The 25,523-nt window shown below is 43.3% G+C and overlaps 1 protein-coding gene across 2 annotated transcripts in view; it reads right to left on the bottom strand.

The window, feature by feature from the left end:
* Window positions 1-869: 869 nt before the first annotated feature.
* DISC1 (DISC1 scaffold protein) overlaps window positions 870-25,523 on the bottom strand; it is a 344,403-nt gene continuing 319,749 nt past the window's right edge. The window contains exons 12-13 of one of the 2 annotated variants that reach the window (XM_024765624.1): window positions 11,042-11,159; window positions 870-1,009 (exon numbers count right to left, since the gene is read on the bottom strand). In XM_024765624.1, coding sequence (XP_024621392.1) covers window positions 870-1,009; window positions 11,042-11,159 — 258 coding nt within the window. The remainder of the gene's footprint in view (window positions 1,010-11,041; window positions 11,160-25,523) is intronic. The other variant, XM_024765626.1, reaches the window with a different exon arrangement.

Genomic DNA, 25,523 nt, shown 5'->3' with positions numbered 1-25,523 from the left:
GGCACTGATTCACTGAGTACTGCACTGCCTCACTGAGTACTCTTCTGCACTGAAGGTTTCTACATCCATGTCCTGCCTGACACTAAGTGAAACAGGTTCAAGGGAAAATAGGAGAGGATTAAACGTTTAAACACGTCCCCTGACCAATTCATGCCCCTCACTCCCTTCCTGCTCTCATTGTGGGTGAATTTCAGAATGTCCTGATGAAACATCAGGGACACATCCTGGAGAGACAGGCAGTGCCAGACAGGACAACCAGCGGGCTACACGTGATATTCTGTCTCTTTAAAAAATATATATCGTTTGGAATTTTTCATCTTAATTCTTGTGAGATTATAGAGAATCACAGGGGAAATTAAGGTGAAAAGCTGTTAATTCCAGATTCTGGGGTTAATTAGCTCCCTTATATCATGTGCCTGTAGGAAGGTGTAATGGGTATGATAAGAGAGACATGTATGGTTTCTTTTTTATAAGTTCTTAAATCAGGAGATATTTTAATTGCATCAGAAAGCAAGATGGTACAGGAAAAGAGACGTCTTTCTAGCAGAAACCACCCCAACTTCTGTCTAATGGGGGCTGAAATGGAAAGATTTTTCAAGTCCTGTGCGAGACGCTCCTGTTAATTAATGACAGTAAAGGTGCCTCGGACCAACATTTATAAGGAAATCGGCAGTTCACTCCCCCTGCCTATTCCAATCTGCAGACGCCCTGATCTCAGGATCGGGAGAGCGGACCATTCTTCTGCTGGGCGACACCCATCTCCGTAATTGTTTCGGGCACATTGGTTATGCAGAGGAGGTGGGAGAGGCCCCACAGCACCCACGGTGATGACGCAGTCACTCACCCTCCTTCCCCCATCCCGTGACGCCTCAGGCCGGTGCTTCCCGGACACCAGCTGTCCCACAGGAAGCTGCAGCCTCCCTCTCTCCCGCCTCCTTTGCTGGTTGGAGCTGCAGGATCATGGCCTGCAGAGTTTCCTTCACCATCTGGAGCTCCCTCTTGAGAGACTGTGCACACGTTAAGGAACACAGGAGAAGGTGACAGGCGGCCCTCTGCAGCCTCTCAGGGATCTGGTGAGAGGCACATGCCTGCTGGAAGCAGATGGGCACTCCCCTCTAACTGCGGTTTCAAGTTCCTCCAAAGTGTAGGCATTAAATATTAATACCAATGCTACGCTTCTTTTAAGAGCAACTGCAATTTCTAGGAGGCCTGAGGTCATTCACTATCTCAAGTAAGGTTTCCAAAAGGAAAAGGAAGAGTCAGCTCTTAGATGGAGACAGATGGCAAACTGGGACGCTCCACGGAATATGGTCAGTGTGACTGTATTCCTGCTCAGCCCCAGGCTGGGGGAGGGCAACTGTCACATCCAAATGCTCTGACAGTGGAAAAGGCAGAAGGCTGGAACTCAGAGCTCCAGGACTGGGGGCCACCATACAACCAGACTCCGAGCGATGAGCTACAGTCCCTATTGGTCATCCGCCAGCCTTGTCACCTTGTGCAAATCACTCTGAACCTCAGTTTTCACATGAAACAGTGACTTCTAAACCCCGTTAGGGTCTAATCTGCTGTCACGTGTTATTATACTCCCAGGTGCTTGTAAAATAGCCATTCGGGGCCTTGCAGATTTGACGGAGTGCAGGGAGCTTGCCTTTTCTGGGTTGGTTGGTTGGTTTTTCTTTAAATGGTTGGGTTTTTAGTTTCATAACCTGTAAAGTTGTTTCTCATATAAATAAAACAATCATAGAGAACTCAGTGAATAATTATATGGAATAAATAATATGCCCGCCATTCTCTTAAAAGATGAGCTCTGTTCTAGGGGTTTAAGCTGGGGAACATTTAACCAACAGTGATTTTCCTGTCTGTCCACAGTCAGGCCCCTCTGTTCTTTCCCTTTTGTACCAGAACAATCCTAAGATAAATATAGGAGGAGTGATGGATAGAATTCTTTTAACTTAATAAGCAAACTAATTTAACTTCATCTAACAGGAACTAAGAGGAAACACAGAAATATGTTGACACCACTTAGATGCTGTTAAATCATCACAAGAGGTCAGACCACTTAAATATTACTAGATCAGATGTGGAGAAAACAGAAAGCTTTGGGAAAAGCAGTTTGCAGAAATCTTCCCACTCACAGACTGTCCACACCTACTACAATGTGGTTTTATTTAAGTACAATGTCAATGCAATGTCAAGAGAAAGAGATATCTTTAGGTTATGACTATGGAAAGCTTTCTTTTTTCCTGTTTAAAGAAGGAACTCCAAAGGATCCTGGGAATTATGCAAATGAACCTCACCTAAGCAAAAATGCTGAGCCACCTTGACAAGCCTCTGGCAGCTTTTCATCCTCTTGAATCCCCACCAGACTTCATCATGCATGTAATTTACATATACCCTACTATGATGATTCACTCCTTGCACTTGAACTTGAGAGGAATGAGGATGGGGTTGAGGAGATGGGCAAGAGGTGGGGCAAGAGAAGAAAGTATCCAATACTTGTGTTTTCTTTTTTCTTTTTTAAAAGACTTCATTTTCCTGCATTTCTCTGAACAGCTCTGCTAATCTTTAGTGAAAACACATATGACTTTATACAAGCAAGAGCATAAGTGGTCCCAGGCAGAACAAGCTGCAAATGAATCACCAAGTTATGCTACATTTATAAAGAATAAGCGTGGCGCTTAAGCAGTTTATGAATCTCGACAAACTCCCGAGACTTCGTTACTTTTGATATGCAGCCTGGGACTACAGGCCCCGCTCTGTAATATGCTGAATGACGACCAAGGTTTTTAGAGAGAGAAACTGAACCAGACCGAACTGCTTCTTAAAGAACTCGTAACATTTCTGGCACTGGCAGAACACACTGAAGACGTTTTTAAAAAGAGAGTGAGAGAAGCCACAAAAGAAAAAGACTAAGTTATATAACACATCAGCCCCTCAGACAACAGACAACAGTCTCCAGGGACACAGGGAGGAGTGACAAGCAGAGGGATTTGAGGATGTGACCACCAGCTCTGGAACCTGGAAAACCATAGAATGCTTTCATTGTCTCACTCATAAAATGCAGATTCCCATACCGTCTTCACAGGGCTAGGGTTAAAAGAAATCTTTTTTCTTGTGAGAGTATAGTGCCTTTTGTGAGATGAGGTTTAAGGTTTATTTACTAAAATAGCAGAGGTTGTTCTGTCTAAGTAGGGCCAGACCTCAGAAATCCTGGAAACCTCCTTTAGAACCTATGGGGTAATAAACATCAAAATGATTAAAATCACGTTTTATTTACGAAATACTTCCCTCTAACAAGCCTGCTTGTATGATTCCATACTACATGTGAGTTCCAAAACATTCTGAATGTGCTTACATGAAAGAGAGTCCAGGATAAAATGTGGAGTGAGGGGGGGGAAAGCAAGTTGTGGAACAATGTGTATGGAATGATCCTAATTTTGCAGAAACAAAAAGGACAATAGAGATAAGCCATGTCTAGCTGGAAAAGCACCCTAGGAGGACACAGGGGTGGACTTCTCCTAGACATTGGTACTGGGAGGGAGATGGAGCCTTTTTTATTTTCATACTTCTGTAATATTCACAATGGACACGCATCCTTTCATAGTTCAATGTGTTTGTTCAAAAAGATACATGCATCCCAATGTTCATAGCAGCACCTTTCACGATAGCCAAGACATGAAAGCAACCTAAATGTCCATCCACAGAGGAATGGATAAAGAAGATGTGGTACATACATACAATGGAATATTACTCAGCCACAAAAAAAGAACGAAGTAATGCCATTTGCAGCAAGGTGGATGGACCTAGAGATGATCATACTAAGTGAAGTAAGTCAGATGGAGAAACACAAATATCATATCACTTACATGTTGAATCTAAAATAAATGATACAGGTGAACTTATTTACAAACCAGAAACACACTCAGACATAGGAAGCAAACTTATGGTTACCAAAGGGGAAAGGTGGGGGGAGAGATAAATTAGGAATTTGGGAGTAACATATACACACTACTATATATAAAATAGATTATCAGCAAGGACCTACTGTAGAGCACAGGGAACTATACTCAATATCTTGTAATAACCTATATGGGAAAAGAATCTGAAAAAGAATGTATATATATATATATATATATATATCGGAATATATATACCTATGAATATATATCTGAATATATATATATATATCTGACTATATATATGAATCACTTTGCTGTACACCTGCAACTAACACATTGTAAATAAACTATACTTCATAAAAAGATAATTAAAATTTTAAAAATAAAAAAGCAGATTAAGCATTTAGTGAAAATAATTTAGAAATATCTTAAGAGAACTATCTTTTTATCACAACTCTTAAATATTAGGATAGGCTTAAGTTAATCTATTATTCTGATTCAGCAATTTAAAAAAGCTTTAAAAAAAAAAAAGAAAAAATACTAGAAACATTTTCCCATCTAGCAGTTGGGAAAATAATCACGTAGATAGAGATCCTCACTCTTTCCTTCATTCGATCAAATACTCAAACATTTCACAGCTCCTACTGTGTGCTAAGAAATGTTCTAGACATGGGAAGTAGGGGAGTGAACAAAGTCACTGCCATCATGGGGCTTATGTGCCACTGAGTGAGAAGAAAATAAACACACAAGGGCATGCGGATAGATCGTGAGATGGAGCCATGGCAGGGTTTGGAGCCGGGGAGAGACGTGATCTCCCTGGCTGCTTTAATCGTTAGTAGATTAAAGGATGCGAGGGCAGAAGCCTGGAGATAAGAGGAGGATTTTGCAATAATTCAGGCCATAACCAGGTGGTGGCAGTGGAGGTGGTGAGAGATGGTCAGATTCTGGATGTTTTGAAGATGGCACCAATGGCGTATGTGACGGACTGGAGGTGAGATGTAAAGGAAGGAAAAGGCAGCAAGAATGACTCCCAGATTTTTTATCTAAGCAACGAACTGGAAAAATAGACTTGCAATTGATCAAGAAGGAGAAGACTGGGAATGAGTCAGGGTTTTGGGGGGTGGGAGTGGGGAGGAACTGGAGTTTGGACACGTGAAGCTGGAAAAGCCTATTTGTCAGCCAAGTGGAGATGCTGAGGAGGAAACAGACGTGAGTCTGAGGTTCAGAGAGAGGTCCAGGCTGCAGATGTGCACTTGGAGGTTATACTGAAAAAGATATCTTTACAAACATTTTTGCAACATTTTCTCACTGATTTATAGAAAGATAAACTAACCCACTGGATACATCTAACCAAAATCTTTTTTTTTTTTTTTTTTTTTTTTATAGTACGCGGGCCTCTCACTGTTGTGGCCTCTCCCGTTGCAGAGCACAGGCTCCGGACGCTCAGGCTCAGTGGCCATGGCCCACAGGCCCAGCCGCTCCGCGGCATGTGGGATCTTCCCAGACCAGGGCACGAACCCGCGTTCCCCGCATCGGCAGGCGGACTCTCAACCACTGCACCACCAGGGAAGCCCCTAACCAAAATCTTAAGACTACTGGAGTTGGATTTTCTGATTGCTCCTCCAATAAGCTCATTGTTTTTTGTCCAAGTGCTGAGGAAATAAAGTAAAACTCCAGTACTGGAAGTTATGTGTATAAGAGGTGCTCACTCCATCTAAGTGCGAGAATAGGTCTCAAAAGAGTTAAATGATTCTTCGAATGCCTGCGCCCTAGAAACCTCTCTAGCTGAGTATGTGTATCATTCCTCTGTAACAGATGTGCCACCAAACATCTGTGGCACCTAAGAAAAGTGCATTAATTACAACAGTGGCACAAGGATTAACACGCCAACATCTTTAAAAACACCTTTGAACCCAAGACCACCTTGGGATAGACTACACCTGAATTAGGCAAGAACATTACTTCTTTTTTTATCTCTTTTTTTAAAAATTAATTTTTATTGGAGTATAGTTGCTTTACAATGTTGTGTTAGTTTCTGCTGTACAGCAAAGTGAATCAGCCATACATATATCCCCACTTTCTTGGGTTTCCTTCCCATTTAGGTCACCACAGAGCCTTGAGTTCCCTGTGCTATACAGTAGGTTCTTGCTAGTTATCTATTTGATACATAGTATCAATGGTGTATATATGTCAATCCCAATCTCCCAGTTCATCCCACCCCTCGTCCCTTTGCCACCTTGGCAGCCATACATTTGTTCTCTACGTCTGTGTCTCTATTTCTACTTTGCAAATAAGATCATACTCGTGATAGTAAAATTGTGCAGACCGTGTTTGCAACGAGCAAGGAATAAGACAGCAAGGCATGTTTCACAGATGTCTCGCAGTGGTTACACAATACTGTCTTTTAGGGCAGCCATGTGCAAAGATCCTCAGATTCTCTAAAAGGGGTCTTTTGTTTATATATAGAAACAACTGAGTGATTTACTGCCAGTTGAGATGCCAAGCAATCATTTTAGTAGCTGGGTCAAAAGTAGGTCTTCAGTTCACCTGCCCTGAACTAGTTTGCTTCCAAAAGAAACAACAGGGCTCCCCTGGTGGCGCAGTGGTTGAGAGTCCGCCTGCCGATGCAGGGGACGCGGGTTCGTGCCCCGATCTGGGAAGATCCCACATGCCGCGGAGCGGCTGGGCCCATGAGCCATGGCCGCTGAGCCTGCGCGTCCGGAGCCTGTCCTCCGCAACGGGAGAGGCCACAACAGTGAGAGGCCCGTGTACCGCAAAAAAAAAAAAAAAATAGAAAAAGAAAAAGAAACAACAGTATGTCCTTTGCAACAGCTACTCATTTGCTAAATTATTTCTTCATATCAGCAGTGATTCCTCAGTCCTGGGAATTTTCTTTCATTCCCAAAGCCAAAGGTGAAGGACACAGTTGTTGAAGAGCAAAGAGGAAAGCCCCGCCTACACGCGACCTGCTTCAATGGATGTGATGCTTGCACAGGGGCCCTCCCTGTGGTGCCCACCTAGGGCTAAGCCAGCAGCGCAAGCCCAGTGCCCACACCCTCTCCTGGGCTCCCTCCTCTCCCCCCTGTGGGGCTCCAAGTCCTGCTCTTGCCATCCCACTCCCTTTGGTGGGATGCCGCCATATGCATATCAGCCCAGGGTACGCAGTGTTCAAACAGCAGCCTCTTAGGGTCTCAGTTTTCTCATCTGTGAAACTGTGGAGCTCCATGATGGTCACAATCCCTCTCGCAGCTCTTTAGCCCTAGAAGCAGAAAGCATTACCAAGGAGGCAGAGCAAGCCCCTCAAACTCCCCTTCCCTTTGTCTGTCACAGCTGCACATTTGAAAGCTGAACCAAGCAAGGGCTCCTAAGGGGACGTGGTGTTTGTGCAAGTGCCTGGACGTATTTAGAGTATTTGCACGCCATCAAGCACCACCAAAACGAATCGATTAGGTACCACGTGTTCCAAATAAACAGAAAGAGGAATTCCGGGAGAGCTTCCTGGACGTGAATGCAAATAGAAACACAAACAGAGTAAGTCTGTCCCTGTCTTATCTATGACTCAGAGGCGAGCAGAGCTGCCCTGGGGGCTCCGAAAGACGCCCAGAGTCCAGATCCTAGGTGTCCTTCTTTCCTTTTGAAAGTATGTAGTAGAAGCTGAAAGAGAAAGGAAAAACTCCCTGCTAAAAAAATCCACTTAACCTAGATGGTTTTCAGTTCAAGCATTATAAACCGGGAGGAACCATTCCATACACTCAAAATGTTTTTCAACACCCAGCTGCTAATTAGGATCCCAAATGACTGTGAAATTATACTAGAGAGTCAGACTAATGCCCCTGAAAATCCCGGCTTGAGTGGCAGTGAAGTCACACCTCCCATCCTCGCCTCAGACACCAGGCGTGAGTCACCTCTGCGAAGCCAGCTCTTCCAATTAATGGTGCAGACGCTTCTCACATGCTCGCCCCCAGGTGGCTGACGGGCTGGGGGTGTTATTCGGCTACTTGTAATTCAGTGAGCCTGTCAGGATGATGAAGAGACACGGCCTGTCTTCTCCCCCTCCTCCGATCTGTCAATCCAGTGTCTTCTTCATAAAAGCGAGAGACTCCCAGCCAGTTGCCCGTGGCCTTGATGTTAAGTCAGGATGCCCAGAGGATCTGTTGGGAAACTCAACCCCACTGCTGCTGACTGGTCCGCCCTCTGCTGATGCCACACTACCAGGGCCCTATCACACGAAACGGTTTCTGCAAAGCTCCGTGCCTTCCACTCGGAGAATGAACATCTGGAGTGTCCAAGGCTTGAATCTTCTGGACACAGACACTGATGAGGACGCACATGAATCACGTTCGCTCCGCAGCTTTTGAACAGGAGGCTCTGGCGGAGCCCTTCATGGAATCAAACCAAAATGTTACACTTGCTGGGAAATTCTTTCCTGTTGCTGACGGCAAGCTGTTTCTTTCAACTGCACTCGGCTTTGTCTCTTTGATCAAGAATGGAAACACAAACCAGTCGGAGTTTGGCCAGAGGATTTCAGCGGCCTCTTGGAATCTCTAGATAAGTTCTCATTGGAAACAAGGGCTTTGGTTTGTGTAAGAAGCCTCCGCAGAGCCTTGTAAATATGTCTTTCTAACGTAGGGCACCGAGCTCCACTTGAAACTATGCTTTGTTAGCATTCAAAGATACCTTCTGTGTATTTACTGTCAATCCGTGACACAGAACGATGCCACGGTTTCAGGGGAAAGTCTGGGTCGAAATCCATATTGTGGTGTAGAGGTTTTTTTTGCTGGGGGAATGATTGCAGTATCTAAAGCAGTGCTTCCCAACCCTGGTTTGACATGTCCTCTCTAGATCCTCACTTATCTCAGCAAGGATCAGCAAAATTCTCAATAAACGTAACTGCACTAAACAACTTTTGTTATAGCTTAATATTTTTATAGTAACTGTATGTTCCACAGAACAGGCCTGTCCAGCTACTTATAGGCATAGCTGCCTCCTGATTGGCCGTGAAGGACCATGGGGCTTGTGGCTGGATGCTTCTGCCCCCTCATCAGAAATGACCTCGGACCAGCCACGCAATTTCCAAGCCTCAGTTTTCTCAACTATCAAGTAGGAAGAATAATCCCTATCTGTCTACGGCAGTTTTATTAGAATTAAATGACCATATAAGTCACTGTGTAGTTACCAATCAGTTCTTTCAAGGATTTATTACAAAATGATTGAATCAACTTACCTTGAAACCTCAGCTATAAACGGGGTGTCTGAGCTTGTGACAGACACTGAGAATGGTTTTCTACCTAAAACCAAGCACTTTATCTGACTTTACAGATGCTTCAAGAGGTTTTATCCACTCTCTGTGATTCCCACCGCTCCTGAATCTGGCTTGGATTGGCTGTGGGAAAACTAAAAGCATTTTTTAAAAAACATCTTTATTGGAGTACAATTGCTTTACAATGGTGTGTTAGTTTCTGCTTTATAACAAAGTGAATCAGTTATACATATACATATGTCCCCATATCTCTTCCCTCTTGCATCTCCCTCCCTCCCTATCCCACCCCTCTAGGTGGTCACAAAGCACCGAGCTGATCACCCTGTGCTAAAAGCATCTTATTTATACACAGCTCTGTCTCTTCTCAGCCTCTTCCCTACCACCCAACCCTGTTCAGGAGAAAACCCCATTCCCTAGAATCAAACTAACCTTCTGGAAAATTTCTAAACAAGAGACTAACACAGACCCTGATTGCAGCTCTCAGAACTGCTACCTGAGCCCACCACAAACTGGAGGGATTTCCCACTGAGGAACAAGCCCACCTGCTAGACTGCAGCCAGGAACCCCTCTGTATGCACTGGCCGTCTGCAGGGCTTTGCTCCCAGGTACTCACAGCCGGTTACTTGCCCATCTGCTGGAGGCCGTGCCACCTTACAACTGCTCAATTCTGCGTGATCCATGAACGTGGAATAAACAAAAGTGCAGAAAAAAAATGCTTCTGCTGTTTCTTTGGCCAACTTTTTAATAAGAGCTTAAACACCAGTTTGTAAGGGGCAGGGAGTTACCAAAAACAGAATGTCTGCTTTTAAAAATCCACCTTGAGCCATGTGAAAATAATCACAGATTAAGTTGAAAAAATCTCCTGCTAAGTTTAACAAGCAAGGCAAAAGATTTAAGTTTGTAAGGAGGAAGGAAACGCAACATTGAATCTGTCATTAAACCGTGGATCTGAATACTTGTGATTAAGATTAATCCTTGACCATCCAAAGCTCCTTAAACATACACATACATTCACGCACACACACAGACTCCCGATAAAGCATGGTAAGAACGAGGATTCTGAAAAGACAGACAGCGATGAGAAGCAAAGTCCAAAATAGCTACATTTCTCACAAATACATCTAATAAAAGTCACACTACTGAACAGAAAGGATGAATGAACAGAGATGTACTTTCATCTAGAGGAGTGTCAGCTTACGATTAAGTAACCGAAAAGATACAGAATGGGGCTGTATAGGCCTTCATACGTCTTGCACCCACCCATCTGCCCTCGAAAGAACTAGGCAGGGACAAACGGAACGCACGCACATGTGATTCAGTGCTCCACCTAAGCCAGTAGATTCTTGTGCATCTTGGTCACTGGCAACTGGTTTTGATAAAGGTTATTTGCAGACGTGACAGGAAATGCACTGAATCTTGTACAAAGGAGCGATCCAAAGTCCTGTTACTTGTGACACTCTCCTGCCCGTTATACGGCAGAATTGTATGGAAAAGAAAACCAAAGATGGATTTGGGTTTCTCAGTATTCAGAAGGCCCCTGGAAAACTGAGGCAGTCAGACCCATAACCGTCTGAGCCCCACAAACCCAGCTTCACAGCCCCTGAAACTACACTTTTCTTCGGCCTCGTTGTGTGCTTGTCTGAACCGCACTGCTAATTTTTAGCCGTCAGGTTTAATAATCAAAAATGCTGACTTACCAAAAACTAGAGAGAAACATCGCATACTGAATAATCTCAGGGATCTCAGGTGTGTGGAACTCTAAATACCAGGAGTATCTGTCTGTTTGCATCTGCTGAGGCATGGGGAAACGGTATAATTTTTTAAGACTTTCTTTTACAAAATAACCTGACAGGTGCTTAATCTGCAAGAAAAAAAAGGATATGAATGAGATCTTCATCGTGACTATGGATCGCAGTGTGAAGTTGATCTTCTAAGTATAATAATTTCTTGCCAATGGCTTCACATTTTTCTCCAAGTTCTGCGGAAAGGACGTAAGATTCCTGGCCAGAGAAAAAGAAAAAGATCACTCACAAACTACAGATTTTTTCAGGGCTGTGAACACATCTGTGATTTATCCAATGGTCCACAAAGGGAAGACTCCCCTACAGAGCTGCACCAGCTCCTGCACCCCATTAGAATCATGCCAGAACCTCTGTCTTCCCTGGAGGTCATTCTTGAGAATGACAATTTCAGGTTATTACCGAATGATAAGCTGTGTCTACATAGCTCCACAGTTGACCTCCCTCATCCGGTCATTTCAAAGACCTAGTTCCAGTACCTCAACCCCTAAAGTGGATTTATCAAAGGGGAAGCCTGGGTCTTCAAGCTGCATCCATGGGCAAACTCACACTAAAATAGGAATGCTAACCAAAGAGGGACTGGGCAAGTCACGAGAGCAACTGAGCTGACCTGTGAGAACAAAGAGATGTTCCTCTAGGGGTACAGGAATCTAATAGGACACTGAACGCTGTTTGCATGCTGTCACAGTCCCTGAAAGCTAGAATATTGAGGAGACTTTAAATGCCACGAGGTGTGTGTTATATGTACAGCTGCTGCCACTGCCAGCGTAGGTATTGATTTTCCCTCTCCCTCACCAGAGCGTAAGCCCCATAAAAGCAGGAACAATGAATGTCAAGCCCCGTAAGAGCCCAGACAATGATGTCTTGCTCGCTGCTGGGTCCAGAGCTCCTGGCACAGTGTCAGACACATGGTAGGCACATGGCATTCATTTCTTCCATGAATGAATAGCCAAGTCTGGGAGCTCCCTCCTTCTCAAGTGTTTCCCCTTCATACTTGTATTCTACACATGAACCAGCAGAGAGCCCTCTTTATGTCACTTTCCTGTACAAAACCACCACATGGAGAACAGTATAGAGGTTCCTTTAAAAACTAAAAATAGAGTTACTGTATGATCCAGCAATCCCACTCCTGGGTACATATCTGGAGAAAACGCTAATTCGAAAAGAAACACACACCCCAATGTTCACAGCAGCACCATTCAGAATAGCCAAGACATGGAAGCAACCTAAATGTCCATCCACAGAGGAATGGATAAAGAAGATGTGGTACCTATAGACAATAGAACCTTACTCAGCCATAAAAAAGAATGAAAGAATGCCGTTTGCAGCTACATGGATGGACCTAGAGATGATCACACGAAGTGAAGTAAGTCAGACAGAGAAAGATAAATATCACATTTATCCACTTATATGTGGAATCTAAAATATGACATGAACTTATCTATGAAACAGAAACAGACTCACAGACATAGAAAACAAACATGGTTACCAAAGGGGAAAGGGAGGGGGAGATAAATTAGGAGCTTGGGATTAACAGATACAGACCACTATATATAAAATAGATACACAACAAGGACCTACTGTATAGCACAGGGAACTATATTCAATGTCTTATAATAACCTATAATGGAAAATAATCTGAAAACGAATATATATATGTGTGTGTATATATGTATATATATATCTATATCTGAATCACTTTGCTGCACACCTGAAACTAACACAACATTGTAAATTAACTATATTTCAATTTAGAAAAGCCACCGCAGAGTAGAGTCGGAACCCTGCCCTCCTACCACCTGGCGCTAGGCCCACACGTCATTCTGTGCCCTCTGCTCTCTTATGTACCACCAAACCTGTGTCACCTGGAACTGACCCCACTGCCTTCCGTCACGTGAGTCTTCCTGCCTGTGCCCCCTCCTCCAACTGTGTCTGAACCCCAGCGGTTCCTTCAAGGCCCCAAACAGTGCTTCCACCTGTAGCGCAGATTCTGACATGCGTTAGTTTCTCACAAGTGATTGTAAACTCCCTGTGGGCAGGGCCTCAGGGTAATGCCTGGCATCTAGAGGGCCATGGATTTTTAAAAGAAAAGAATAAACAATGTCAAGAGAAAAAGGAAAGAAAAGAGAGAATCTTAGAATAAAGGCAAAGGAAAAAAGCAGCACTGTGCTTGGCGAGATAAGCCAGACAGAAAGACAAATATTGTACGATGTCACTTACATGTGGAATCTAAAAAAACTGAACTTGTAGAAACAGAGAGTAGAGAGGTGGTCGCTAGGGCCTGGGGGTAGGGGAGTTGGAGAAAGGATGTTAAGAGTATGAACTTGCAGTTAGAAGATGAATAAATTCTGGAGATCTAACGCACAGCATAGTGATTATAGTCAACAATACTGAATTACATACTTAAAAAATGCTAAGAGGGCTTCCCTGGTGGCGCAGTGGTTGAGAGTCCGCCTGCCGATGCAGGGGACACGGGTTTGTGCCCCGGTCCGGGAAGATCCCACATGCCGTGGAGCGGCTGGGCCCGTGAGCCATGGCCGCTGAGCCTGTGTGTCCGGAGCCTGTGCTCCGCAGCGGGAGAGGCCACAACAGTGAGAGGCCCGCTAAGAGAATAGATTTTTTTTTTTATTGGAGTATAATTGCTTTACAGTGTTGTGTTAGTTTCTGCCACACAGTGAAGTGAATCAGCCATCCGCATACACATATCCCCTGCCTCTTGGACCTCCTTCCCCCCGCCATCCCACCCAACTAGGCCATCACAGAGCACCAAGCTGAGCTCCCTGTGCTATACAGCAGGTTCCTACTAGCTATCTATTTTCCACATGGTAGCGTATTTATGTCAAACCTAATGTTCTCACCACAAAAAAGAAATGATAAGTATGTGTTGTGACAGAGGTGTTAGCTAAAGCTACAGTGGTCATCAATTGCAATGTATACATGTATCAAATCCACACGATGTACACCTTAACTTACACAGTGCTATATGTCAGTTATATCTCAATAAAAAATATAATAAATAAATACGCAGCAAAAAGTGAGCTCAGAATTGAAAAGTAACCAAACGTAAAAGTAATATTTTCCCATCTAATGGTGAAAGTCTTAGAAGGCATACTAAAAAGAATTTTGCATAGGAAAAACAATTAAGATAGATATTCAGATTAAACTGCAGAGTTACTACAAAAACTACAATTAATGCCCAGCAAAAGCAACAAAATCCCCAGGTGTGGTGATATTTAAAAAGTCTTTAGAGGCCATGAGTTATATAATATTATAATTGGAGTCCAAGAACAACCATTTAACCCAGATATGTGATTTAACATTCACTATATCAACTCCAGAATGCCCTAAAGTTTATATCCCAAATGATCAACTACATCAGGAGAAAACAGTGCTGATTGGAACCACCCATAACTACCGTAAATATTGAAGAAGTCTAATAAGCTACAAAAAAATGTATGTACAAAAGAATTCTAGTGACAACAACATACGATTTTGCAGACAAATGGACACAATTACACAAGAAGGCATGTGAAGCATACGTGGAGGTTTGTTCAGAACTGACCATAGCAGTGATGATGAGAAAACAGCAAATACGTAAAAATCACATACACAAATATATTTTACTGATCCTAAAAGTAGTAACATTATCATTCAAAGATGCAGAATTACAGAGTAGACAAATTACATGGAAGTTAAGACAATGGGCAATGAGTAACGCCACAGTCACGCATGAACTAACTGAGACATGAAGAAAGAGAACATCTGGAGAAAAATGATTGACAGCAGTGAAACCACAAGTCATACACGAAGGAAAAAAATACAGTGTTAGTGGGAAAATATACATGACTGAGAATACACTTAAAAGAGACAAAAGAGCATAGAAACAGAACGTGGAACCAAGGAATGTAAAACACTCTTCGATGGAATCAAATGATTCAATCCTTATCTTAAGGCTAAAACAAATAGAAATCTAAGCTGAATTAAATCCATTTAAAATATGTCTTTACATCTTCCTCCAAACACATAATCCCTGCCTATTTTCCTTTTAAAATTATGTACAAATTGATAGTGATTGTATGAATTCGGGAAAGTAATTAAAGACCATGTAGCAAAACTTTAACTGCTTATACTCTATGATCCAATATTCCCCTTTCTGGAATCTATCAAAAAGAAAATTTATATATTTAAATTTAAATAATTTTTATTAATCATTTTAAATAAATATAGAAAAATGTCTATCATATATGTTAAATAATAATTTATTATTATTTTAGTAACACAAAAGTAATTGCATTGAGTACAAGAAAGAGGAAATAACATAAATGTCCAACGATAAAGGGGACAGTTAAAATAAGTCCTGGTATATTCAATTTGTATTTAGCCATTAAAACCATTTTAATACAAGAATATTTAATGATGAGGAAATACTCAAACAGGCAAAGCCCTAAAATATTAACAATTATTTGAAGGGGCAGCATTATAGCACATTTTCTTTTCTTTTCTATACGTTGTTGTATTTTCCACATCTCTGAAAAATAATAAAGAAAAAAGTTACTAAGAACACTAACTCAAGCCATAATGGAAAAGTATGGAAGAAATACAACTGAATATTTTTTAAAAACAATTTTAAAGATTAAAAAGCACAAGACATAGAAAACAAACCTATGGTTACCAAAGGAGAAGGGGGGGGATAAATTACGAGTATGCAAATAACAGATACAGACTACCCTACGTAAAACAGATAACCAACAAGGACCTACTGTATAGCACAGGGAACTCTGTTGAATATCTTATAATAACCTATAATGGAAAATGTTTTATATATAACTGAATCATTTTGCTGTATACCTGAAACTAACACAACACTGTAAATCAACTATACCTCAATAAAAAAATAAAGACTAAAAAGCGCAAAGAGGCATAAGGAAACAAACTCGGCGAGATCAAGGTTCTCTGACAGTAACAGAAGATCTGATTGGCATTCTCTCGTAGGGCTGTTCCTCCAGGTTACAGAATCTCCATCAAGTTCCTGCACAAACCACTACTGACAGACCCTGATCCTGTATTGAAAGGATACTGAGTGTGACCTGGGTGAGTATTATTTGCGTGGTTTATGGCTTTACCATAATGCTCTCACAGGGAATCTTGGGAATGACATTAGTTTAAGACCTAAACTGAGAAGTGACAGCTGATGAGAGGGCAGATTTACATATTTTATCAATCTGATGAAAAATTCCGCTCCATCCAAAGAAATCCCATCTGTCCACAGAGGGCAGGACTGGACCAGAGTCACAAGCATCAGGTGGACAAAGCTGTAGAGGTGCTGCCTGTGAACCCTACCCTGGAGGGGCCGGGCAGAGCTTCCTTGTCATTTCCATGCTGTGCCCAGGCGTGGCGGAGTGTGTGTGCAGCCACAGCAGTATGGCCTTCAGAACCTTTCCTCTCTGCTCTCAAGAGACAGCTTTTTACTTCTCCCCCTTGAACCTGGCTGGGCCTTTAGGGATCCTCCGATGGAAAGAACACGGTAGAGGTGACATGCCTGAGTTCCAAAGCTAGATCATAACAGGTGATATGTCTCTCCGAGCACTTGCCCTGGAACCCAGTCTCCATGTTGTGAGGAAGCCCAAGGAAGCCCAAGCCTAGGCATCTGGTTGAGAGCCCCAACTAAGGACCCAGCCAACAGCCACGTACGGGAGGAACTGAGCCTTCAGACAATTCCAGGCTCCACCTTCAAGTTATCCAGCGAACACCCTGACATTACGGGGCAGACAGCCCTCCCCACGGATTCATGCCTATAATAAATGTTTTTTTTAAGTCACTGAGTTGGGGGTGATTTGCTATGTAGCCATAGTAGCTAAAACAGCAGGATACATGGGTATACCCCACACAGGAGCCTGCCTGGATGGACAGGACCTTTGCAAACACCAGCAGGAAGTACTCCCTCACCAGTCCCTAGACCAACCGGATCTTGAAGTTCACTGAGGTGCTAATGCTCTGACTTGTCTCAGGGTGGGGAGCCGGCTGAGAACTGTGCTATGAGGCCGAGGAGTGCGAGAAAGAGATTTCAATGAGTGGCCACCGCTGTTGGTCACTGGTCCCCAGATCCCTGGCTCCTGGTCGAATGTGCAGGAGCAGATTCTGAACACCATATTCGCTGACCATGTAACCAATGGGACCTTGCTTCCTTCTAGCTTTGGGGAAAATGACTCTTTAGTGGACACGGCACAGCAAAATGCTTGCATCACAAGAGGCAGAAGGGTAAGACACGAGTGAATTCCTGTCTCGGGATCTCACACCCCCCTTGGGGGCACACTCACTGCCTGGGATGAAGGACGAAATCGCCACCCTATTTAAATGATTGCATCCTCCTGGGAATATGAGTGTGTGTGTGTGTGTGTGTGTGTGTGTGTGTGTGTGCTACAGTCACCCGGGATGGCAGGTCTCTTCAGGAAGCATAAAGCCTGTTACCACTGGTTTCTCTCTTGCTGTGAGAACACTTTTCTCAAGTGTGTCCTTTTAAGCCAGTGGGTTTTGGGCTCACTCTGCAGAGAACCCCCTGGCAGGAAAGCAGGGAGCTTTACTGTCAATTCTACCCCAGTCTCTCATTTTATCCATATTATTTGTCTAGGCCAGAGTGGAAAGTTAAAAATAAAAGGGCAAATAGGAGCTATTGAAGGGCTTTTGTTTGCTTGTTTAACAGAAAGGAAACTTCTTTTCAAAAAACTTGTCCTTCAATAGATCTTCAGAAACAGCGGCATTTCTCTTTAAGCCAAAATAGTGACCTGAAAGTCAGGTGCACTGCTCTGGAGGCCCCAGCTTGGGATGTAACTGCAAGAAAGTGGAGCCCCTCATTTTCGCTCCCACCTGTTTCCCAGGATGTCAAATGCCAGCATTTACAAAGGGCCACCTAAGTCAGGGCTGCTAAGAATGTCACAAGCCCGCCCCTGAACACCTTCACACCTGGAGGCAGAGGGAATTGAAGCTGGCGGGGCGCTAGGAACCTCAGCCCCATCTAGTTGAGTTCCTCCTTATACACACATTGAAGGCGTCTCCAAGAGTCCTGTGACTTGCTGAAGGTCACACAAGGGGACAGTGGTGGGTTGGGGTCCAAGATGCAGGTCTCCCCACATCTAGCCAGCTCTTTCTTCTGGATCTGATTTAGGGGGGGGAAACACAGAAAGGGATCTGCGTTGGGCTGGCCCAGGGTGGGAGTGAGGGGGCTACAAAGTGATGACAGAAAGAAATCAGAGAAGCAAACGGCACCTGAAGATGTCTCTTCGCCTCCCTTTCCTCCCCCAGGACTCTGCAAAGTCTGCTCTGATTCCCGGAAGGCTCACCCTCACCCAGTTAGGTGGTCCCTCCACGACTTGGATACACATCACCTAGAAGAGGCGATTATGGTAACCAGGACAATGTGGGATGCAGTGATGAGCGAGGGACCTTTGGTCCCCATGCCCGTGAAACACAAGGCTGGAAGCAGAAGACAGCAGGGGAGTATCACTTGGGAAGGACCATGAGTTTCTTCTTTCTGAATAAGAATATGACAGCTTTGATCGCCCATCGTTCGCATTGCCTTGCTAGATTCCCAATGAACATTCTCTGAACCACATCCAGTAGCTCTTCATGCACGGGGCTCTTCTCGGCGTGAAATTGGTAACGTTTGCTTCCACTTTATTATTTAATTAAATGTGGCAAAAAAAAAAAAAAAAAACCCCTACCTCACTACATGACGGATACTCGAAAATTAAAATATCACCCACTACAAAGTCATCGGTATTCCTAGCTGAAATGGAGTTTTGTAGGATTTGCAATACTGAATGGACAAAGTACAGGTTGTTCGGCATTTCAAAGTGGCTTTGAAAACCCTCCAGTAATTTGTCCCATCAGGCAGTCTTTCCAGCCATTCCAATTATTATTGTTTCTTTCTATACATCCATTCCATCGTTTAGCCCTAGGAGTAACTATTCTCCCCGTGCGCCAGAATGAAAGAAGCAGAACCAGGAAAAAGGCCTCTTAATGAGCCTTTCTTCCCTCCTCGGCCTGGCTAATGCTCCCTCTCTCTTCCCTCCAGGCAGGCTTCTGGATCCCTGAATCTCCTACCACCTCAACTCCGGGCTAGGAGTGTTCCTCCAGCACCACAAACAGAACTTCTTCCGCATGTATATACCTGCCTGTCTCCCCAGCTACACGGTAGCAGAATGCGGTCCTGCCATCCCTGGAGCTCCAGTGCCACCTGCCTAGTTCTCAAAAGATGCTCAGGACACATTTGTCAAAGCAAGGAATGGAGAATTCTTTTTCGCCACGTCTCGAGGAAGCGATGCTGTTTCTCAGCCTGCCTTAGCCAAGGCCGCCTCTCACCAAGTGTGAAGAGCCTGGCAGAGACAGTAAGACCTCTCTGAACAGTTCCTTTCTCTGGATGCAGCCAAGAGCAGCCTTGCCTGGGATAATTCCTTGCCTCTAGGGCAGCCGGCAGGTCCCAGGCGCCTGCCCCAGCCCTTCCGCACAAACACGCCTTTTATCGGCCTCAGGAAGAGCCCTAAATCTTCCATACCGTCCCTTCACACACGTCTGATTTGGTAGCCCTAACTCGGTCAGACAATATTTCAAAGAGAATTTGCTTAACTCACCTCATGATCAGAACCCGTAGACTTTTGAGCGTTTGGGCAGAAATTTTCAGCTGTGTTGAATTAGACCTGATGTCAAATTTCTGTCCTGCTCACCAAACTCGGGAAGCGTGATTTAAAAGAGAAAATAGGATTTCCTTTGTTGGGCAGGATTTTCTCATTAAAATGACTTTCTAAAAACATTTATCTAGAAAAGTCTATACTCAGATCCAAAAATGCATTCAGTTGCTACCCTGAGCAGATGCCTGCACACACTGGTGAAAACCACAGTCACAGACTCTGGGGGCCAGGATCGGCAAGGAGTTTTTTACTTAGTGATTTTCCCATAAACAAGACTATGCCCTTGTCTATGAAATTTGGAAAATATCAACATTGAAAGTTTTAAAACTGGAGGAAATATTGAAGCTCCCTACCAAGGGTAGGGAATATATTATATTATAATAATAATTGTTTTGATAAGAACGAGTATCTGGTGAAAACATCTCACCTAGTTACATCCAGAGTGATGAGGAAATTATATATATAATTCTTTTTCCCGAATAGAAAATGTATTTGGAATAGAAACTGTTTGGGTTAAACTGCTAGTTAGGTAGGTACTGCTGTAGCTGCCATCTTTACTTATGAAAGGCTACCACACCTAACAAAGCAACACTTTCAGAAATGTTATCCGTCCGCGGTGACCTGCCACACACTTGAGCAGACTGGCTCCACCTTGGGTTAAGGCATTGGATCAAGAACACTGAAATGGCTCGTGTTTTAAAATGTTGTCAAAAGTAGTTCTAAAGGCAGAGGCAGTACGATGTCTGGAATGACATCAAGTAGTAGAACGAGAAAAGCCTGATAACTGAAGTAAGAAGTCTTGCTATGACTTAAAAATTAATCTGAGGAAGTCAACAAGTACCCTTCAGGTCTATATATCATGTGGGAAATGCACTGTGCTGGGTGCTGTGCTTAAGGAACCTGTCAGCACAGACAAATAGATAAACAAGATGTGGTACACACATACAATGGAGTATTACTCAGCCATGAAAAAGAATGAAATAAGGCCATTTGCAGCAACATGGATGGACCTAGAGACTGTCGTACTAAGTAAAGTCAGATAGAGAAAGACAAATACCATGTGATATCACTTATATGTGGAATCTAAAAAAATGATACAAATGAACTTATTTACAAAACAGAAACAGACTCACAGACATAGAGAAAAAACTTATAGTTATCAAAGGGGAAGGAGGGGAGGACGGATAAATTATGAGTTTGGGATTAACATATATACACTACTATATAAAGCGAGAGAGTGGCATGGACATATATACACTACCAAACGTAAGGTAGATAGCTAGTGGCAAGCAGCCGCATAGCACAGGGAAATCAGCTCGGTGCTTTGTGACCGCCTGGAGGGGTGGGATAGGGAGGGTGGGAGGGAGGGAGACGCAAGAGGGAAGAGACATGGGAACATATGTATATGTATAACTGATTCACTTTGTTATAAAGCAGAAACTAACACACCATTGTAAAGCAATTTTATCTCAATGAAGACGTTAAAAAAATAAATAAATAAAATAGATAACCAACAAGGACCTACTGTATAGCACAGGGAACTCTACTCAATATCTTATAATAACCTATAATGGAAAAGAATCTGAAAAAAAATATATATATATATATAACTGAATCACTGTGTTGTATACCTGAAACATTGTAAATCACCTATTCTTCAATTTAAAACAAAAAGAAAAAAAAGAACTTGTCAATAGTTCCCATGCTTGCCAGGACCTGTGGTGTAAGGGAAGGTCCCCACCTTGGACATCCCACTCTGTGTCTAACTACCCTCCTCGGATCCTTATTTTCCTCGGTCATGTAATAAGGAATCAGCAACAGTTGCCCATCCATAAAAATGTCTCATTCCTGCAATGAAATTCACAGGCTACATCGTAAAGGAAGGACAGGTGACAGAGCAGTCTGCATTTACAGATTGCTGAGCCACAGAAATACTTAAGTTTAAAAATCAATTAAAATCCCTGCATACGCACATACATCCTTACACACCAAAGATGCGGCTTGAGGCTCATGGTGTTTGTTCTGTTGTTAAGGTTCATTCCCTCTCCTATAGCTTGAGGTAAACCAGATGTGATTACCACCATCCGTGAGCTTAGCTGATGCATTAAAGCATTTCCTTAGTTCGGTATTAAAATCACAGCCTTAAATGTTTCTCTGGGCTGTTTTCCAAAATATTTGCTTGGCAAATACATTCCAGAAATGTTATATGGTTTTCCCTTTTTTTAATTGCCCACATAAAGAATATTTACCTCAAACCCCTGTCCAATACCACAAAGAATATCTTTCACATCTAGTTGAAATAGCTTTTGTAAGTATGCGTGTTTTCACATAAATGCTGAGTTCTGCGGTCATAATGTAATGCCAATAAACAGAGCGGCACACGTTAAGACACTAACGGTACATCATTACTACTCCATATAATACATATTCATCCAACTATTCAAATTATATGGTTACACCCTCAGTAAGTGGGTGTTTTTTTTTAAAGGCATCCAGATGTTGTCAGCGGTAAGGAAAGCATCCGAAATATTTAGATGTCTTTAGATCAGAACGAACAATGAATTGTCTTCAAGTATCTGCACGCTTATTACAAAGAAAAGTTCTGAAGCATTAAGAGAACCAAGGATACGGATGAAAGAAGAAATGGCCCGATAATTCATGTATGCTCATTGGCCTGTGGTTTCTAGTTCACGTGAAGGGCAAGCTTCAGGAAGCTGTATTTCCTATTCCATGATCACGTGAGAGAATCTGGTCTGCTTCCGTTTTACACCAATGTTGTGTAAGGCCAAACTCTGTTAGAATCTTCGGAGGAAAAATCTATTTGTAAGTGAGATTCATAGCATTAGCAAATACCTAAAACAGTCTCTATTTAACACAAGGGTTCGGATTCTGGGGATATAGTGACATCAAACCCTAAGACCTTTCTGTATGAGGAAATGAAGACAGAACACCTTTGGGGGCATTGCATTTCAGGGGATGTGCCCTGCCAACGGCCTGTTGCTCAGAAATACTGAACTACAAGGAGGACAGAATCAAATACCAATTTTCATCTGTGTTCATCTTAAACTTTTTTTGAATTTCTAAATGTTTTTTGTGAACTATGCAACTATGAGATGACTAGAATTACTGCTTTTAACAGACTGTTAGTTCACTTTCCAGAAAAGCCTGGATTAAACATCTCTCAGCTACTCAAAGGAAAACATTGCATATCCGTTAGACCAGCCGCCTGTGCTATAAGTGCCATAACTCAATCCTCACCAGCCAGCCGGTGACCAGCCTCTATCCACCCCTCGGTGTTCATCAATGAGTGACAAGGAATTTCCAAGGTGAAGGAGGCTCCCAGGGCCCCGAGGCTGTCTTCTTCAGAAGCACAGAACAATTTTTAATTAGTGGAAGAACTGCCACAGTTAGGTCCTGGAGCAAAGAAAGTGGTTTCGTAATTTTCCAAAAGCAGGGAAAGCAGCAGATCCGAGGCGTCCATTTAGTCTCCTTGGGCAGGAGGCTGGCAAGCTAACATTAATTAACTGAGAGAACCGGCATGAACCAGTTAACTGAAGGCCCAGAAGCCTCTTCTTCCCACCTGCCAGGTGTCCTGGGCTCTGCTCCGCCGACCCCCCATCAAAGGCAGGGCCCAAGGCCAGGGCCGGGATGTAGCCTGTGAGCCTGCCAACTTCCGATCCTATTGGTGGAGCTGTTTCTAAAACTATTGATACCCAGTTGCACTTAAATTAATTACATAATTAAAATAAATACTATGTAAAGCAATGAAATGTTAGTGGGAAAAGAAGGGGAGTTCTTGTCTCTATATAAACCAAGTTGAAAACCTTGGGAAAACTCAACAATATTTAAGAGAGGGAGAGAGAGGGGGAAACTGAGGACTGTTTTGCAAGTGTTCTTGAAATTTCCAGTGCTCTTTAAAGAAATGCAAACTGGTAATTGTAGATGATGCATTATTGGTGAGGGTTCTGCAAGAATGGCCAGGGGAAAAGCCATTCAGGAAGACCTATACAAACAAAAAGCCTGGGTCTTATAGCAAACTTAAAAAAAAAAAAAAGTTTAAAATGCACATGTATCATTTTTTATGATTCTCTGGCTTTTTAATTAATCAACCAATTACCAATCCTGATGGCAGCCTGATTGCTTCTACTGCTCTACTCTTGGGCTAAGGAGGATGGGTTTGCAACACGAAATACTAAATTGTAGAGAAGGTGGAATTTCTCTTCACACCCAAGCTTTTTCCTTTCTCCCCAAAGACAAAAAGAGTAAAAGCAGCTGATGAGCGAGTGAGCACTCCTACCCACCCCCAGGGGTTGTCTCATAAGTTCCAAGGTGTAAGAACTATCAAGACATGTAGTTAAGGACCTGCTCTTTCAACCCCGCTTCGCTGGTGAGGCTGCTGCCCCTCTGAGAGCTAAAGGGAGCCGGGAAGTGAGAGCAAAGAGAGAGAATCAGGTCTGCATCTGTCAGGACGAAAGATGAAGCCCTTTGACCACTTCAGATGTTTCTAGAATTAGAAACCAGTTTAAGATGGTGAGGACACACATCTTCACCCCAGATCCATTTTTCCAGCTTTCTTTTCTTGTGAGATGGAGTAAAAAGGAATTGGGAGACATCAACAATCATTTCTGGAGACCCATATAATAAATAAAACTGGAAATCAACTAGACTTCCATAAAAAAATAAAAATGAAAAACATAAAGCTACTCTGTGTCTTATTGCTAATTCCTTTCACTGCAGACATCTTAACCCTGGCTACTCAAATCCTGCATGAGATGGCTCAAAGCTGCTGGATCTTTTTTTGGCCTCTTTGAGCCTCTTTGGTGGCAGCTACTGGCTGGGAAAGGAAGCAGCTGGAGGCTGGGAGGGTGACGCTGTCCGGGGGAACTCTGCGGGAGGGGAGCCCACTCTGTAGTAAAAACAGAAAGCACCCCAGCAGCGCAGGCCGCAGACAGGAAAGAGACAATTACGCAGGTATAATGGCCAGTACAGCGAGTACAAAAGAGCAACTTCAGAGCAGAGGAAGCTAGCTCACTGATTTCCCCAGCTCCTGTCTGGCCCCCATGCAATTTCTGTAATGTCTATAAAGCAGAGCCAAGGGCACCTGATTGTTTCCAGGGTCCGAGAAAAGGCTTGCAGGAGAGCTGTAATGAAACTGAAAAAGAAGAGGGCTCTCACCATTGGGGAAGCGCAGGAGAAAACTGGCCTTTCGCCCTGTGGCTGACTTCCTCGGTAACAAAGCTCACAGCAAATTATTATGCCTTAATGGGCCCAGCTGTAAAATGGGGGAAATGGTGCTGAGAAGCCCGGTGGGACCCTAAACACAGCAAAATCTTTCATTAACGACAAAGCACTTGTTATAACCAGGGCAATCAAGGTGCACGCACCCACGTGGGGCAGATGAGCACAGGGAAGGCTTTGAAAATCCATCTCCCTGTGGACCTTCCTAAGAAGTCAGCAATTTTTCATGGAAGATTCGGGTTAAAAAGAAATTGACTGCCTTCGGGGCATAATATGCTTCAGTAGAGAAACCCGGGCAGGGTGGCCAGACCCAGCAGGGAGTTCCACAGCCAAACCAGCTCACAGCTGCAAAGCAAACAGACACTGTAGCCACGGGATAAATACACAAGGACCCAGCCTTCAATGACTCCCTAGAAACCGAGGCAGGAAAACAAAAACACCTTCCGAATCAGACCCTTGGTTACAGTTTGCGCCTTCAGTAGCCTGAGATCCGCCATCCAAATACAAACAAGACTTTTCCTTTATTAAGCCTTTCTTTTCTTGCATATCTTCCACTGATTCATTGCTCAGCTCTGCTTCTTAATAAAGGAAGCAAGGTATATTATTTTTAAAAGGTCTTAGAGATTCTTGTGACTGCCGGAAA

The sequence above is a fragment of the Neophocaena asiaeorientalis genome, unplaced genomic scaffold, assembly GCF_003031525.2.
Source record: "Neophocaena asiaeorientalis asiaeorientalis breed wild unplaced genomic scaffold, Neophocaena_asiaeorientalis_V1.1 scaffold369, whole genome shotgun sequence".
NCBI classification, from domain to species: Eukaryota; Metazoa; Chordata; class Mammalia; order Artiodactyla; family Phocoenidae; genus Neophocaena; species Neophocaena asiaeorientalis.
The sequence above is the reverse complement of the archived record's forward strand: the minus strand, read 5'-3'. Positions and strand labels throughout refer to the sequence as shown.